The sequence below is a fragment of the Alosa alosa genome, chromosome 18 (genome assembly GCF_017589495.1).
Source record: "Alosa alosa isolate M-15738 ecotype Scorff River chromosome 18, AALO_Geno_1.1, whole genome shotgun sequence".
Taxonomy (NCBI): domain Eukaryota; kingdom Metazoa; phylum Chordata; class Actinopteri; order Clupeiformes; family Clupeidae; genus Alosa; species Alosa alosa.
The window spans coordinates 10,790,848-10,804,517 of record NC_063206.1 but is presented as its reverse complement, the minus strand read 5'-3'; the positions used below and the strand labels follow the sequence as shown (position 1 = coordinate 10,804,517).

Sequence of the window (13,670 nt, the reverse complement as noted above, 5' to 3'; positions counted from 1 at the left end):
CCAATCAGCCGAGACCTGCCATGGAGGAAGGAATAAATGCAAGATGGCTCCTCATATAAAACCAGCCTCTTGGCTTCTCTTTTGTGATCAACAAAATTATTTTTTCCTACTTATAAGGTTAAAATATCTGTCTGGACGCAGCTCTGAAGGTTAAATTTAGCTACAAGGCGATCTAAATATTAGTTTGGTTGACTTCATGTAGATGAAATTTGTAGGGGAAAGAACGCCTCAATTTGAAGCCATGAATTGAGGCAACCAACTCGACTGTCTTGTTTCAGATGGTGCGTGATACATCAGGGCCTTGCCTTTAGGACTTGCTACCGAGCTTCGGACACATTTGATCAAACATCGAGCTATCTTAAAACTCCACGAAATTCATGTTGCCTGTTTACATATGCCCGGACTCTTTGAAACCACAAATCAAGCTGTAATTAATCGCCATGGCCGTATCAAGGTGAGAAAACTTTAGCTGGGTAACATTAGCCAACTTAGCTCATGTTAATTTTCACAAGGGAGGCTCACTAGCTGGCTAACGTTATGTTAGCAAGCTCTAGCTAACAAAACCTAACGAGAACTGACTCAAGGCCGTGTTCCTGCTGTCGTTGGTGTTAATCTAATCGACATATGGTGCACATGGCAGAATCGTAACGCTAACATTATTGCTAATGTTTCATGGATTGTTAAGTTACTATTTAGTTGCCGATAGTTTCTTTTTTGGGTTACTGTAATTATTTTGGCTATGTATTCTGACAACAGTTTTGCCGTAAAGCCACTTTCTATTTAACGTGGGTGATTTAAGCTTTTCGTTTAAGAGTCTTTCATACTTGCATTTTGGGGCATTATGATCGTAGCTAAGGTTAGCAAGGAAGCTAGTGCTTTCTGGATACACTAGATTCCAGTGGCCTGTGTAGGAGTTCTTTCTGCGCATTTTCCTCAAAGCATAACCAAGACATTGCATTGCTTGTCAATCAACTTGTCTAATTGCTTCCACTTTGTCTACATTTAACCTTTTCACTAACCCAGAGCTTGCTCATTTGTAGGTGCAGGTCTTGGTAATTAAATGAAGTTAGTCGAGGTGATGTTAAATGTAGTGTAACTAGATTTACGTGCCCTGTAACAACTTTCTTGGGTGGACAGTAATAACGTTAGTTTAACACTGTTCTTTCGGATCAGATTACCAGATCGTTATCTGAAGGACTTAACGTGAGACGATTACCACTTTCTTACATTTGTATATGCTTTTCTCTGCACACTGTGTCCTACAATGTGAAGCCACTATTGATAAATAGTGTAAAATGAGTCTACTATGTGAAATAAAATACTCTGGCGCACCCAAAGCGGAGCCAACTAATCAGAAATAGGCCAGACATGCATCATGAAGCCAACAGTATTCTTTATGATGTGATAGACCACCTCTTAAACTGATCCGACGTGTTCAAGAATACACCTACACAAATAAGTCGTTACATTGCTTAAACCAAACTAATTTGCAGTAATGTAAATGTTTAATATGACGTTGCATCATCAGATACTCTCTGTACATTATTGCTTCGAATCCAAGAAGTTAGTGCCAGATCCCTCTCAGTTCTTCTGTGATAAACACGTCACATACTAGTGATCATCATCCTCTTATGCCCATCAGATGGAATGGAGGTTTGACCTAATCATTTAGATATATTGACTTAGCCTAACACTCAGAGGCTCAAATCCGGAGAGGGAGATTCTGCTTACATTGTAAGTGGACGTGGTGTTATACCCAATTTCATTTTTCATTTGACCACATGCTCTGGGCCCTTTATGTATCGCCTAAATTTTCCTAAAATAGCTGCCTGTGGCTTTTTCACCCACCTCTTAAAGCTACACTGCTGATTTGGGCCAAAGTTTTCTTTTGCAGTAGGCCTATATTTATTTACACATGCATCCTACAACAAAACTCGGCTCCATTAATTTTGGCAAATGCATGCAGTAATCTTTTCCTCAAAGTGTTCCATTACCATTTAGCAATGCTCTTTCTCAATTGTGGACTGGTATTGATTCAAGGTACATATTGGTTGTCTTGCCATGGGATATGCAGCAGGTGATTTTTTTTTTTTGGATGCAGAAGTCTGGGCTGGGGCATACTGTACTCGGAGGCTGTAGATGGCTACCCAGACTGTTACTTTTAGCAGTTCTTCTGGTTAATGATCTCAAGCCAATAATGTTGATTTTGTCCACCTCAAGGTTTTTGTCTTGGGTATACTGCACCTCCCTGCCACAATTTTGGAAGACTTATTGCAAAAGTCTGTTTTAGTGGCTTTGTAGATATGCTCGTCATTTTGAATAATAAAAAAAAAAGTTCTTTGAGAGCCTTATTTGATCTTTATTCTTTATTGACGTCATGAAGTAAACAGGTTAACTTCTATATTGGATTAATTGTGTGGGTTTTTCCTTTTTTTTTGTAGGCTTGAACGTCTGTTCATTTTGTTAGACACTGGCACAACGCCAGTAACCAGGAAAGCTGCCGCCCAGCAACTGGGTGATGTGGTTAGACTTCATCCTCATGAGCTGAACAATCTGTTAGCCAAGGTGAGTCACCCTCTGGAGTTATTTTGCTGTAAGACACACACACACACACACACACTTTCCAGGTTTCAGTTCTCAAGCTAGTTTCCAGTCATTTCGTCATCCCAAAGGCTCTCCTCATGATTATGCATAAAAAAATGTGTCCTAGACCTTGTCATAAAATGTGTCCATCTTGTCATAAAATGAAGATGGTGGCAATTTTGGGTGGCGATTGGGGGGGTGCATGCGTTATGTCATGCTACTACATAGTCTCCACCTGCTCCCTGCCCTCTATGGAAAGTTAAGTCTTGCCCGTGTCCCATGTAAAAGGGCACAGACATTTGAATGGGCCATTGTGTCCGGGCCCAGTGGGCATGTGGAGTTCATGGTTCATGTTATAGCACTCACTGCCACTAAAGGGCACAGACATCCGTTGTACTCCACTCATTTGAATATATCCAGTGGGCACCCCACGTAATGACCTCTGCTGTGCTGTGCTGTGTAGTTGTTGTTGCATTCAATTATTCCCCTCCTCGACAATACAGGTTTTGACATATCTCAGGAGTCCAAATTGGGACACAAGAATTGCAGCGGGCCAGGCTGTGGAGGCAATAGTGAAAAATATTCCTGAATGGAACCCTCCGCCTAGGCCTAAAGATGGTAAGAAAATAGGTGACCCGGCAAGCTTAACCTCTATGTAAATACTGACAGGAAAATTAGAGTCCTTTGTTCGCTTTCAGATAACACATTTGATATGGTAGAGCCACTTGCTTGATGGTTTACTTTAGGAATCATTACCTTCATGCTGCCAGTGAAACTTGTTTTGTTACCAGCTAAAGGTCACGCACTCTCGCTCACACACTTGCACATCCTTCTTTGTGCACCAAATTTTCCATAAGTTGACCTGAAGATGTAACAAATCTGCACACATCATTTGGCAAGTGGGTGGGCTGTGGCTGGCTGGTGTCAACTAGCGTTCTTCCATCTGTTTGAGCTCATGAAAAATTTGATTTGTAAATTTTCCATATTGACTTTTTTATTAAATTAAAATTCTTGTATCACCAGCCAGAGCAAACAGAATATTATTCACTGTGCTGTCACAAAGTGTACTGCTCTGTTAACCTTCTGGTGGGTGGAATAATATGAATTGGAAATATGCACTAGAGTGAAATCAGTTCTGTTGCTAATGCTGCTGTCTGTATGTGTATCTTCTAGAGAGTGGTGAGGAGGTGACCAGGGAGGACTCTCCGTCCGATCGCCTCAGCTTCTACAGGTTCGACATCTCCCGCCTGCTGCGCCATGGGGCCTCACTGCTGGGGTCCGCAGGCGCAGAGTTTGACGTCCAGGAAGACGAGTCCGGTAAGGGCTTCAATATCCCGCTAGTCCCTGTTGATTGAGGCTAATATTATTGCTAATATCTAAATTTGACACTTGTCAATGTAGGTAGGTGCATCACATTTATTCTAGGATGTAGGCGTAAACAAATGTTGGTAATAATGGAAGTGAAACCAGATATGAAATCTGATTTAAGAAATGTCTACTCCTAATTGGACTATATTTGGGGTTTCCAGCTCCCAGTATGTGTCAGTAAGACTCCCCCTGTGCGTGTTTGGCCTATTGTTACAGTGGTAATGAGGAAATGGCGCGTCTGGTTGTAATTCTTCTGCTTTTCCTCCTGTGAAGTCCGATAACAAAAGGCTTCAAGCTGTCAATGGCTGCTTGTTACTATGTTTTCCCACACCGGGTATTTGACTGGCTAAATGCGGTCTGCCTCTGACTGCGTCATGCAGGTGTGTGTAGTTTTGGGGGAGATTTGCATGTCTTCTGCATTTCACTGTGGTGAATATGCCTGGGTTGTTTTGATGGTGCTCAAAACCTGCTTGGGTCATGCAGCTTTTCATATAACTCTTTGAATTGATTGGATCGCAAAATGCCACTTACAGTAAAGGCAAATTTCATGTCTCAGTCCTTTTGAGAAATATCAGCAAAAAGCATTCAGAACAGGTATACTGTATGCATCTTGATGTGATGGTAATTAAACATTAGCGAAAGATGGTTAGCAGGGTTACACAGATTATGGTGTAGGATAAGTGAGTGGATTATCCTTAAATGATAGATCTAGAGAAATGATAGAAATGGTAAAAACTAGTAGAATTCCTCATTTTGTGTGTGTGTGTGAGATTGACCACCTGTGCTGGCTGCTTGTTCAGGTGAAGTGGACCCGAAGGAGCGACTGGCTCGGCAGAGGAAGCGGCTCCAGAAGAAGCTGGGCCTGGACATGGGCGCGGCCATTGGCATGGACACCGAGGAGCTGTTCAACGACGAGGACCTGGACTACAGCTGTCCTCCGGCCTCCGGCACCATCACCCCCACCGGCACCGGCGCACACACACCCACCTCCGTCTGCAACAGAGCCCCCGGGGCAAAGGGGCCCTCCTGGCCACCCTCACGCAACCATGTGGTAGGTGATCTCTTCTCACCGTCCTGTCTCACCCCTATACTATTAGAACTATCGATGACCGACATCCTAAGGGTTGCTCATATCGCACCTCCTGAGCGGTCAGCTTCTAGGGTGACCGTAACCAATGCCCCCAGGGCTGTTACCCTGTTACTGTACTAGTAGTGCTGCGAAGGGGCTCCCGAGGACCAGAGGAGTAGGATCAGGGTGCACTCAGATTGTCAGTGCTGTTAACATGCTGTGAGTGGAACTGGTGTGTCCGGTGGTGTGGGAGCTTGGAATGTGTGGGGTTGGGTTACAGCCAATCGGTAGATTGGACTGTAGGCCTAATGCGTCCTGCAGCCTCCTTTTGCCAGCACCATGATGGGTTGTGCAAGTGCTTATGAAGTTGGACTTACAAAGTGTGTGTGTGTGTGTGTGTGTGTAGTTATTTTTGACAGTCCAATCTGTGTTAAAGCTCGGGCCAAGCCAGCATGCTGTAACACCTGAGCCAATGCCGGTGTGGTTGCCAAGCAATGAAGTTAGGCCACTCCCTGCCCTTTGTGGAGGATTCGGCTCTTCAATGCGAACTTCTAAATTGAGTTGCAAAGGCTAGGGGGGAGTTCATTGCTTAGATAAGCATGTTTTGGTGTAATGTTGCGCCTGAGCAACTATTAATGGAGTTAATGGAAGCATGCTTACTTGTGATAAATGACATTGTCTTTAAAGCATTTCCCACTTGTCTCACAGCCTATGCAGGCAGCTGAGTTGATTGACTCCGAGTTCCGACCAGGCATGAGCAATCGACAAAAAAACAAGGCCAAAAGAATGGCAAAGCTGGTGGCCAAGCAGAGGTCAAGAGACATGGACCCCAACGAAAAAAGGTGCCTTTTCCCAAGTGAATGTGACTGGGATAGAAGAATGGATTTGGGAGTATGGGGGGTTTCGTAGTTGCTGACTGTCTGTGGTGTTGTGTGTTGAAGCAACGACAGCTGTGAAGGTGAGCCAGAGGAGAAGCGACGGAAAACGACCAACGTCGTCATCGAGCAGCCGGCAACAGACAGTAAAGTGTTAATCGACAACGTTCCAGATAACTCCAGTCTGTTTGAAGAGGTGGGCTCACGTCAGAACTGAGTCATGTACAAGACACTCAAACTATTCAGCACTACGTGAACACAGTGTTTTTATTCCTCGTTCGTGTTTGTTTGCAGACGCAAGAGTGGCCCCTTGAGAGTTTCTGTGAGGAGTTATGCAACGACCTTTTTAACCCATCCTGGGAGGTAAAGTCACATACACCACTCTGCCCCCCTCCTTAACTTCAAACACTCTCACTCACGCACAGACACACAGACAGACCTAAGCGCTGTGTGTCTGCTGTACCTCATAAAAATGCCAGTCATGGCTGTGCTCCCGACAATGTGTGTGTGTGTGTGTGTGTGAGGTTGGGGCGATATCTGAGCCGCGTGTTTGTCTGCTTGCTTTCTCAGGTCCGCCACGGAGCCGGCACGGGCCTCAGGGAAGTGCTCAAGTGTCACAGCGCAGGAGGGGGCAAGCTTGTGGGCAGCACAGCGGAACAGGTACGGCACCACCACAACCACTACCACCATCCAACAGGCAACACCATCAGGGTGTGGTTGTTCATGAACCCTATGAGTGATGTCGGGGACGGCAGTAGGGCTGCAGGCAGGATGTGCAATTTGAGCAGATTATTTAACTTAAGAGTTATTTGAATCACCCCCTGTCCAACTTAAGTTACAACTCCTTGATACTGATACAGCTCTTGAAGCTGACGTCAAAATAAGACTGCTGCTCAGCATGTGTACATATTACCACAAAAGGTGCTTTTAAAAAAGCTTGATGTCATATTGTATTGTTTAACACAATACTGTGTTTTTGTTAAATACATAGCAGACAAACCAAACACCACCTTTAAAGTAAACAAGGCTTGTGTAACAATGGAAGCTATAACAATCTGGATCTAACCAGCCCATCGGCTTTTCTTTGTCTACAAATTCTTCAAAGTCCACAGTAAAACCTACAAAGTATCCCCTTATGACCTTCCATAAAGCATCCATCTTCCTCTTTCACTGTTAAAACGCTCACATTGGCCTCTCAGGAGCTCCGTGCTAAAGAGTCATTAAAAGGACTTGATCAGAGCACAGTGGACAGCTGTGGTCAAAAGTTCTTTCTGTGCATTCAAGGGTTTGGTTGGTTAGGCAGTAATGGTTGGCCCCTCTTCTCTGGTAATTGAACATTTATGTCACAACTAAGGCCTAGTCCACACGTACCAAACCCATCTTTTTTTCCTCCGTCTTCCCTGAAACCGCATCAAGAATATTTGCGTCCAAACGGATCCATCTCAACACGACTCAACACGTTACTTCATACCCCAGGCCTATAGGTGGCACTGTTTCTTTACAGAAATTGACCAAAACTTGCGCTTTACAAACAGACCGAATAGGCTACGACGAAATGGCTAGTGCAAGGAAACCAGAATTGTTTGTGTGGACTGATGGTGAACTGTCAACTGTAAAACTAAAACTTTATTTTACGGTTTGTGAAGGGTGCAGTCCTGTCCTTTATTTGGCTAACGCAGGTAGGCCTACTAATCACCTTTTACTTTCTTTGGTTGTAGGATAGTCTGTGATTCACATTAGTTTTGGCTATCACTGCAATTAGGCTACTAAACGCAAGGCTTACCCAAGTTCTAGGCTATTCTGGCGCCACATTTATAATATTGCTATAAAACCTTCGTTAGTAACAGTCAATACGTTTGCCTGCATCAAATCGCGCATTTGCATTCAGTGTGCTACCATCGGCTTAACGTGAGTTCTAAGCGTCTTTGTATGCTTATATCTGATTTCACTCGACTGTGAATGTAGCCTAAACTTTCCTAGTAACTTAAGTTCTCTCGCGTCACTGACAGTAGCTAGAATGCATAAAAAAACACCGGGAAAAACAGTGTTCAGTCCACCAAGTCATAAGCTATCGGTATTTCGCCTTCCCAGTTGTGATATTTATCTTACGGAGTGTAATCGTAGGTAATGTCATGTATGAACTAGTATTGTTAGGCAATACTATAAGTGCAAGTCCAGGGCAGCTGAGGTGTGGCGATGACATCATCGATCGCATAAGCAGGATGTGCGGTTTAAGCTGTCTAAACAAATTCAAACGGGCTCTGGTTTCAGATTTTTCCACTCTGGGACCAGGTTTCAGAAAAGTCCGGTTTCGGGCAGTGCGTTTACAGGATTCGTTTGGACGCTCGGCCAAGACGAAGCAAAACCTCTGCGTTTAACCTAAAAAGCGTCTCCGTGTGGACAGGCCCTAAATGTATTTCATTCCTCTCGTTTACTCCTAGAGCACCTGTTCACCTATTTAAAGTTTATGACCGCATGCCTCATAAAACGTTGAATCGGAATGTTCCTTTTTTAGCGACGGACATCATCGATTAATGATAGGAGAGAGGGTGTGCTGATAATGACTAAAGGAAATGGAAACTGCACTCAAATAGCCCTCTGGCTCTGCAGACAAAAGGCCACTGCTGCCATGCTGGTTGAATTTTAATAGTATGGAGATGTGGAGGCTACTGAGGTGTAACCCATTGTGTTTGGTTGATGCCTGGTGTCTTGTGTAGATGTCACGGCAACACCAGGAGTGGCTAGAGGACGTGGTCATCCGCCTGCTCTGTGTCTTCGCCCTGGACCGCTTCGGAGACTTTGTGTCAGACGAGGTGTGTGATTGTGTGTTTTAAAATGTAATCATTCAAGGTGGCTGCATATCCCAGCTCTGAATTCTGTTACTTTTCCCGTCATCTCCTTCAGTACACTTCCTCGTACGTCACGAGGCCACACCATTAACAGTCATAACTCATTCTTGGTGGCCTTCTTGTCAGGTGGTGGCTCCTGTGAGGGAGACTTGTGCCCAAACGTTAGGTGTGGCTCTGCGACACATGACCGACAAGGGCGTTGCCATGACTGTGGATATCCTCCTAAAGCTGCTGACCGAACACCAGTGGGAGGTTAGACATGGGGGCTTGTTAGGAATCAAATATGCCCTCGCCGTACGACAGGTACCAACACCTCCCTTCCGTTTACACTTCAGTTGAATTACATCTTGGCAGAATGTAGTGGTAGTATTGCATCCATTTCCTCACACCATCCTTTGAGATTGGTCTCTTTTGGTGTGTGAGGATTTTTTTTAATTTATTTTTTATTTTTTAAACAAATAGACGTATGAATTATGATGTGGCTATTTTTGTGTCCTTCCCATCTGATGGATATATATTAGGATTTTGTCATCTTCTGTTCTGCTATCAATCCCCAAAGAAATGAACATGAATGAATAAAAAGGTATCAACATTAGTTGCTATGTCAGGATTTCACCTTTGACCTCTGATATGCTCTGCCTGCTTGCCAATCCAGGACCTGATCTCAGACCTGCTGCCCAGAGTGCTCCCAGCCATCACTGAGGGCCTGCAGGACCTGGACGATGACGTGCGTGCGGTGGCTGCCGCGGCCCTCATCCCTGTGGTGGATGGGTTGGTGCAGCTGCAGCTCCCCAAGGTAAGGGCACGTCCATTAGCCAGCTCATCTGATGAGTGCTACCGCTAGGCCACTGAGAAATGGGCATCTGCCTCTCAATAGGGACTTTTACCCTTATGGATATTTTGTATGTGATTTACTTTTTTTTTTTTTTTTTTTATTTTGTGTGTGTGTGTGTGTGTGTTGTCCTTGCTTTGGAGTAGGGATGTAACAATATGAAAATGTAACGTCACGGTTATAGTGACCAAAATTATCACGGTATTTCTAAAAGTGTGTTCAATGTGTTCAGAAAGCACTGATGGGCCTACAGAAGCTGAAATAGTTTCAAAAAATGTCCCGTTCACTTTTTTCTTCATGTTTATTTGGCTATGTGCTTATAGTGTAACTTACCCTACCATAACTAGGAGTTTGCTATTTCTGTTATTTGGATCCAATGAGTGAGACCAAAGTAAGCGTTTGAAATAAAACTTTAGGCTACTGTATTCTCCTGAACATGAGTGGAATGGATTTAATTTCCACAGGTGTAGCCAGGTGTAGCCTAATCCGAATCGTAGTTAAAACCATCAATTAGACAACAGAATCAGTAGGGTACCAGTTTTGTTTTATTGTACCAGGGCTACTGTATGTCAAAAGCAGGCTTGGATGAAGCTGGGAAGGATTAAACACACGGTTTCCATACCGTGATAATCAACCGTGATGATTATGATATTTGAAAAGAAAACTGTAATTGTTATCGTCAACATTTTTATCGCGGTTTACCATTATACCTGTAATCGTTACATCCCTACTTTGGAGCTTGAGCTTTGGCGTTTGAACTTGGAAGAGACCCAGCTGGTTAAAGACTATAACTTACTTTACTGTCTTTCACCGTTTTTGTGTGTGCGTACATTACTACTTCCAGGTCCCCTTCATTGTGAACATCCTGTGGGACGCCCTCCTGGAACTGGATGACCTCACAGCCTCCACCAACAGCATCATGACCCTGCTGTCCTCCCTGCTGACCTACCCACAAGTCCGGCAGTGCAAGTATGGCCGCCCTCCTGCTCTGCTCTCCCCAGTCGCTCTCCCCAGTCGCTCTCCCCAGTCGCTCTCCCCTCCTCTCGAACATGGCTGCCATTAGCTGTGCATACTCTTTCTTTTATGGAGATTAGAGTCACTTGTGCTAGTTTTAGTACTGACTGAATTGTCTGAAGTGTTCTAGTCAGCAACATTGGTCAAGTAAGGACTGCATTGCATCTTCTTGCTCTCAGTATTAGAGAAAACTGGCTTGAAATGTTTGTTTACTACAGTGGACTACATGATATAATATGAGGAGTGTAAATGTTTCTTTGTACTGCTTTCCCAGCATGCAACAGTCTCTGACGGTCCTTGTGCCTCGTGTTTGGCCATTCCTGCGGCATACCATCTCATCGGTTCGCAAAGCAGCGCTGGAGACACTCTTCACATTACTGTCCAAAGCTGATCAGGTCTGTCTGTCTGTGCATACAAACGTGTGCATATGGCTGTGTGTTTCAAAGCAACTAAATTGCAGTGACCTAGTGTATGTGACATGGGAATGCGTTTGCTTGCAGAACTGTGCAGTGTGGCTGAACCCCATCCTACAGGACATGCTGAGGCACATCTTTCAGTCCTGCATCCTGGAGAGCAACCAGGAGATCATGGACCTCATTCAGAAGGTATGAGAGTCTACAAGCTATTGCACACACACACATACACACATACACACACACAGGATATTGCTCATCATACTTGGCTTTCCCTATAAGCACAGACAAGCTGACAAGGTGTGGCTAGCCTTGTCAGAGTACTGCATACTGTTATTGCAATGGTTTGCATACCATAGCAGTGAATGCACTCGATGCGTAGGTTCACCATGCAACCTTACGCACACTTTAAAGCATCAAGTCCTTAAGAAAGAAAAATCTTAAAATTATAAGGAGAAATCTGGCAAGTTTACACACAGATCTCGGTTTCTCGATCACAGAGTACTGTCGGTACAGGAAAAAAAAAAAGTTTTACCTAGTTAGAGTTGCTACAGCCAGTAGCTAACGCAGCAAGGCAGCTACAGCACTACACTCTGGGGGCATGTCCATGAGCTCCCATGTACATACCCTAGTTGAAACCGATTGTTTTAGGTGTTGTTTTTTTTTTTCTTTTTTTAATCCCATAACGCCAGTACTCGGTGACCTCGAGAAATAGGGATCTATGTGAAAACTCGCCAGATTTCTTCTTTCAACTTGACAACGTTACAGAACGTTCCAAAGTGCCTTTGTTTTTAACCCTAATAGATGCACATCTACATGTGTGTTGTATGTATGAGCTCTGATTGTATGTTGCGTTGCTGATGCCTGATTGGCGTGTTTGCAGGTTTGGGCGGAACTGTTAAAGCAGGCCCTTCCCCAGTATGTGGTGGCGGCCAGCTGTCCATGGATGGGCGCATGGCTATGCCTGATGATGCAGGCATCCCACATCCCCATTGACCTCAACATGCTGCTGGAGGTCAAAGCGCGCTCAAAGGTCAGTTTCACCTGTTTCACATCCGTTTAAGCATTAGTATACAGTATCGGGGGTGTGTGTGCACATGTAGGTCATTTGACTAAGCAGCTGTGATGGCTTTGGAGTTCTGTCTGTGTGTGTGTGTGTGTGTGTGTGTGTAAATAGAGATTAGTAAGCCATAAAGACTGGTAAGGAGAGAGTGCCTTAGTTATTAGCATCAAATCCTCTTGTAAAATGTGTCATTCTCTCACTCGCAGTTAATTGTTTTTGTACACACACACACCACACACACATAAATACACACAAACAAAAAAACACGCACACCAAAAAAAAAAGTTGTGTACAGCTGTTTTCAGCTCTCTCCAGCTGTTTTTCATGCCACCCCCTCTGTGTTCCGGCTGCGTTTAGGAGAAGTCCTGTGGCAAGCCCCGGCAGTGCGTGCCCGGCCAGGTGAAGGAGACTGTGCAGGAGTACATTGCCGGGGCCGAGACGGTGACCGAAGACCCCGCCACACGAGACTACGTGGTGATGCGAGCCCGTCTCATGTCTGCCAAGTGAGTGACCGCTCATTTGCTCCTGGGTGCGCTGATGTGTCTTATTTCTGTTGGCCGTTGTCTCTCTTTGTTGTCTGGCACACTTTTTTTTTTTTTTTTTTCCTCCCCTACTCAGTTATAATACAGCATGCATGAGCTGGCAGTTTTCCAAGAATGTGGATTAGTGACCAGCCTAGCTAAGTTCACTGAGCTTAAGGCGCCCCATGATTCCTTCCTCCCTTCAAAACCAAGCCATAGGGCTCTTCTATTAGAATGTTCTAGGTTGATTTAGCCAGACTTGTCATTATTACCACTCTGGCAGCTTGTGCTTTTCTTACGTTTTTGTGTAATATGTTTTATAAAAATGTGGTCCTGACTGAATTCTGTGTCTCCTCCCAGACTGTTGGGGGCGCTGTGCCGTTGCATCTGTGACCCGCGGATCAACAGCGGGCCGCAGGAGATCCGTCCAGCCGAGTCTTTGGCCCAGCTGCTGCTCTTCCACCTCAACTCCAAGTCCGCACTGCAGCGCATTGCTGTGTCCATGGTGCTGTGCGAGTGGGCTGCTGATCAGAAGGTGTGTGTGTGTGTGTGTGTGTGTGTGTGTGTGCAAGCATACATCTGTTCACACCAAAATCTTGGTCTACTTGTCATGTCAAAAAGAAAAAAAGTCTGCTCTTTCTTTCCCTCTCACACTCTCGCTCTCTCAGGAGAGTGAGCTGGTGTCCGGTTTGGTCCAGCCACGGCTGTTGGCCATCCTGTCGGAGCAGCTGTACTATGATGAGATCGCCATCCCCTTTACGCGCATGCAGACCGAATGCAAGCAGCTCATCGCACTCCTCGCCGACGCCCAGCTGCACGTACAAGAGCGCTTCAACTGCAGCGTGCTCACCATCGACCAGGCCAATGAGCTGGTAAGCACCTCTCTGTCACACACACACACACACACACACACACACACAATGCATGTAATACCTGATTTGTGTGCACACACTAATATATGCAAATCCATGACCCATCCACAAGGTCATCTTCACGCATGCATACACACAGATACAGATTCTACTCCTCAGGGACACATGCATTCAGACACTTGCACATAGTTTATAGGGTCGTATACATGCG

General features: G+C 44.9%; 1 protein-coding gene across 2 annotated transcripts in view; it reads left to right on the top strand.

The window, feature by feature from the left end:
- Nucleotides 1-20: 20 nt before the first annotated feature.
- btaf1 (BTAF1 RNA polymerase II, B-TFIID transcription factor-associated) overlaps nucleotides 21-13,670 on the top strand; it is a 30,597-nt gene continuing 16,947 nt past the window's right edge. For both annotated transcript variants that reach the window (XM_048269760.1, XM_048269759.1), the window contains exons 1-19: nucleotides 21-454; nucleotides 2,442-2,565; nucleotides 3,087-3,201; nucleotides 3,757-3,900; nucleotides 4,752-5,002; nucleotides 5,729-5,862; nucleotides 5,962-6,091; nucleotides 6,190-6,258; nucleotides 6,466-6,555; nucleotides 8,613-8,708; nucleotides 8,871-9,047; nucleotides 9,400-9,540; nucleotides 10,421-10,545; nucleotides 10,865-10,985; nucleotides 11,091-11,195; nucleotides 11,887-12,036; nucleotides 12,424-12,569; nucleotides 12,948-13,122; nucleotides 13,256-13,459. In XM_048269760.1, the coding sequence (XP_048125717.1) occupies nucleotides 441-454; nucleotides 2,442-2,565; nucleotides 3,087-3,201; nucleotides 3,757-3,900; nucleotides 4,752-5,002; nucleotides 5,729-5,862; nucleotides 5,962-6,091; nucleotides 6,190-6,258; nucleotides 6,466-6,555; nucleotides 8,613-8,708; nucleotides 8,871-9,047; nucleotides 9,400-9,540; nucleotides 10,421-10,545; nucleotides 10,865-10,985; nucleotides 11,091-11,195; nucleotides 11,887-12,036; nucleotides 12,424-12,569; nucleotides 12,948-13,122; nucleotides 13,256-13,459 (2,511 nt within the window). In that variant the 5' untranslated portion in view covers nucleotides 21-440. The remainder of the gene's footprint in view (nucleotides 455-2,441; nucleotides 2,566-3,086; nucleotides 3,202-3,756; nucleotides 3,901-4,751; nucleotides 5,003-5,728; nucleotides 5,863-5,961; nucleotides 6,092-6,189; nucleotides 6,259-6,465; nucleotides 6,556-8,612; nucleotides 8,709-8,870; nucleotides 9,048-9,399; nucleotides 9,541-10,420; nucleotides 10,546-10,864; nucleotides 10,986-11,090; nucleotides 11,196-11,886; nucleotides 12,037-12,423; nucleotides 12,570-12,947; nucleotides 13,123-13,255; nucleotides 13,460-13,670) is intronic.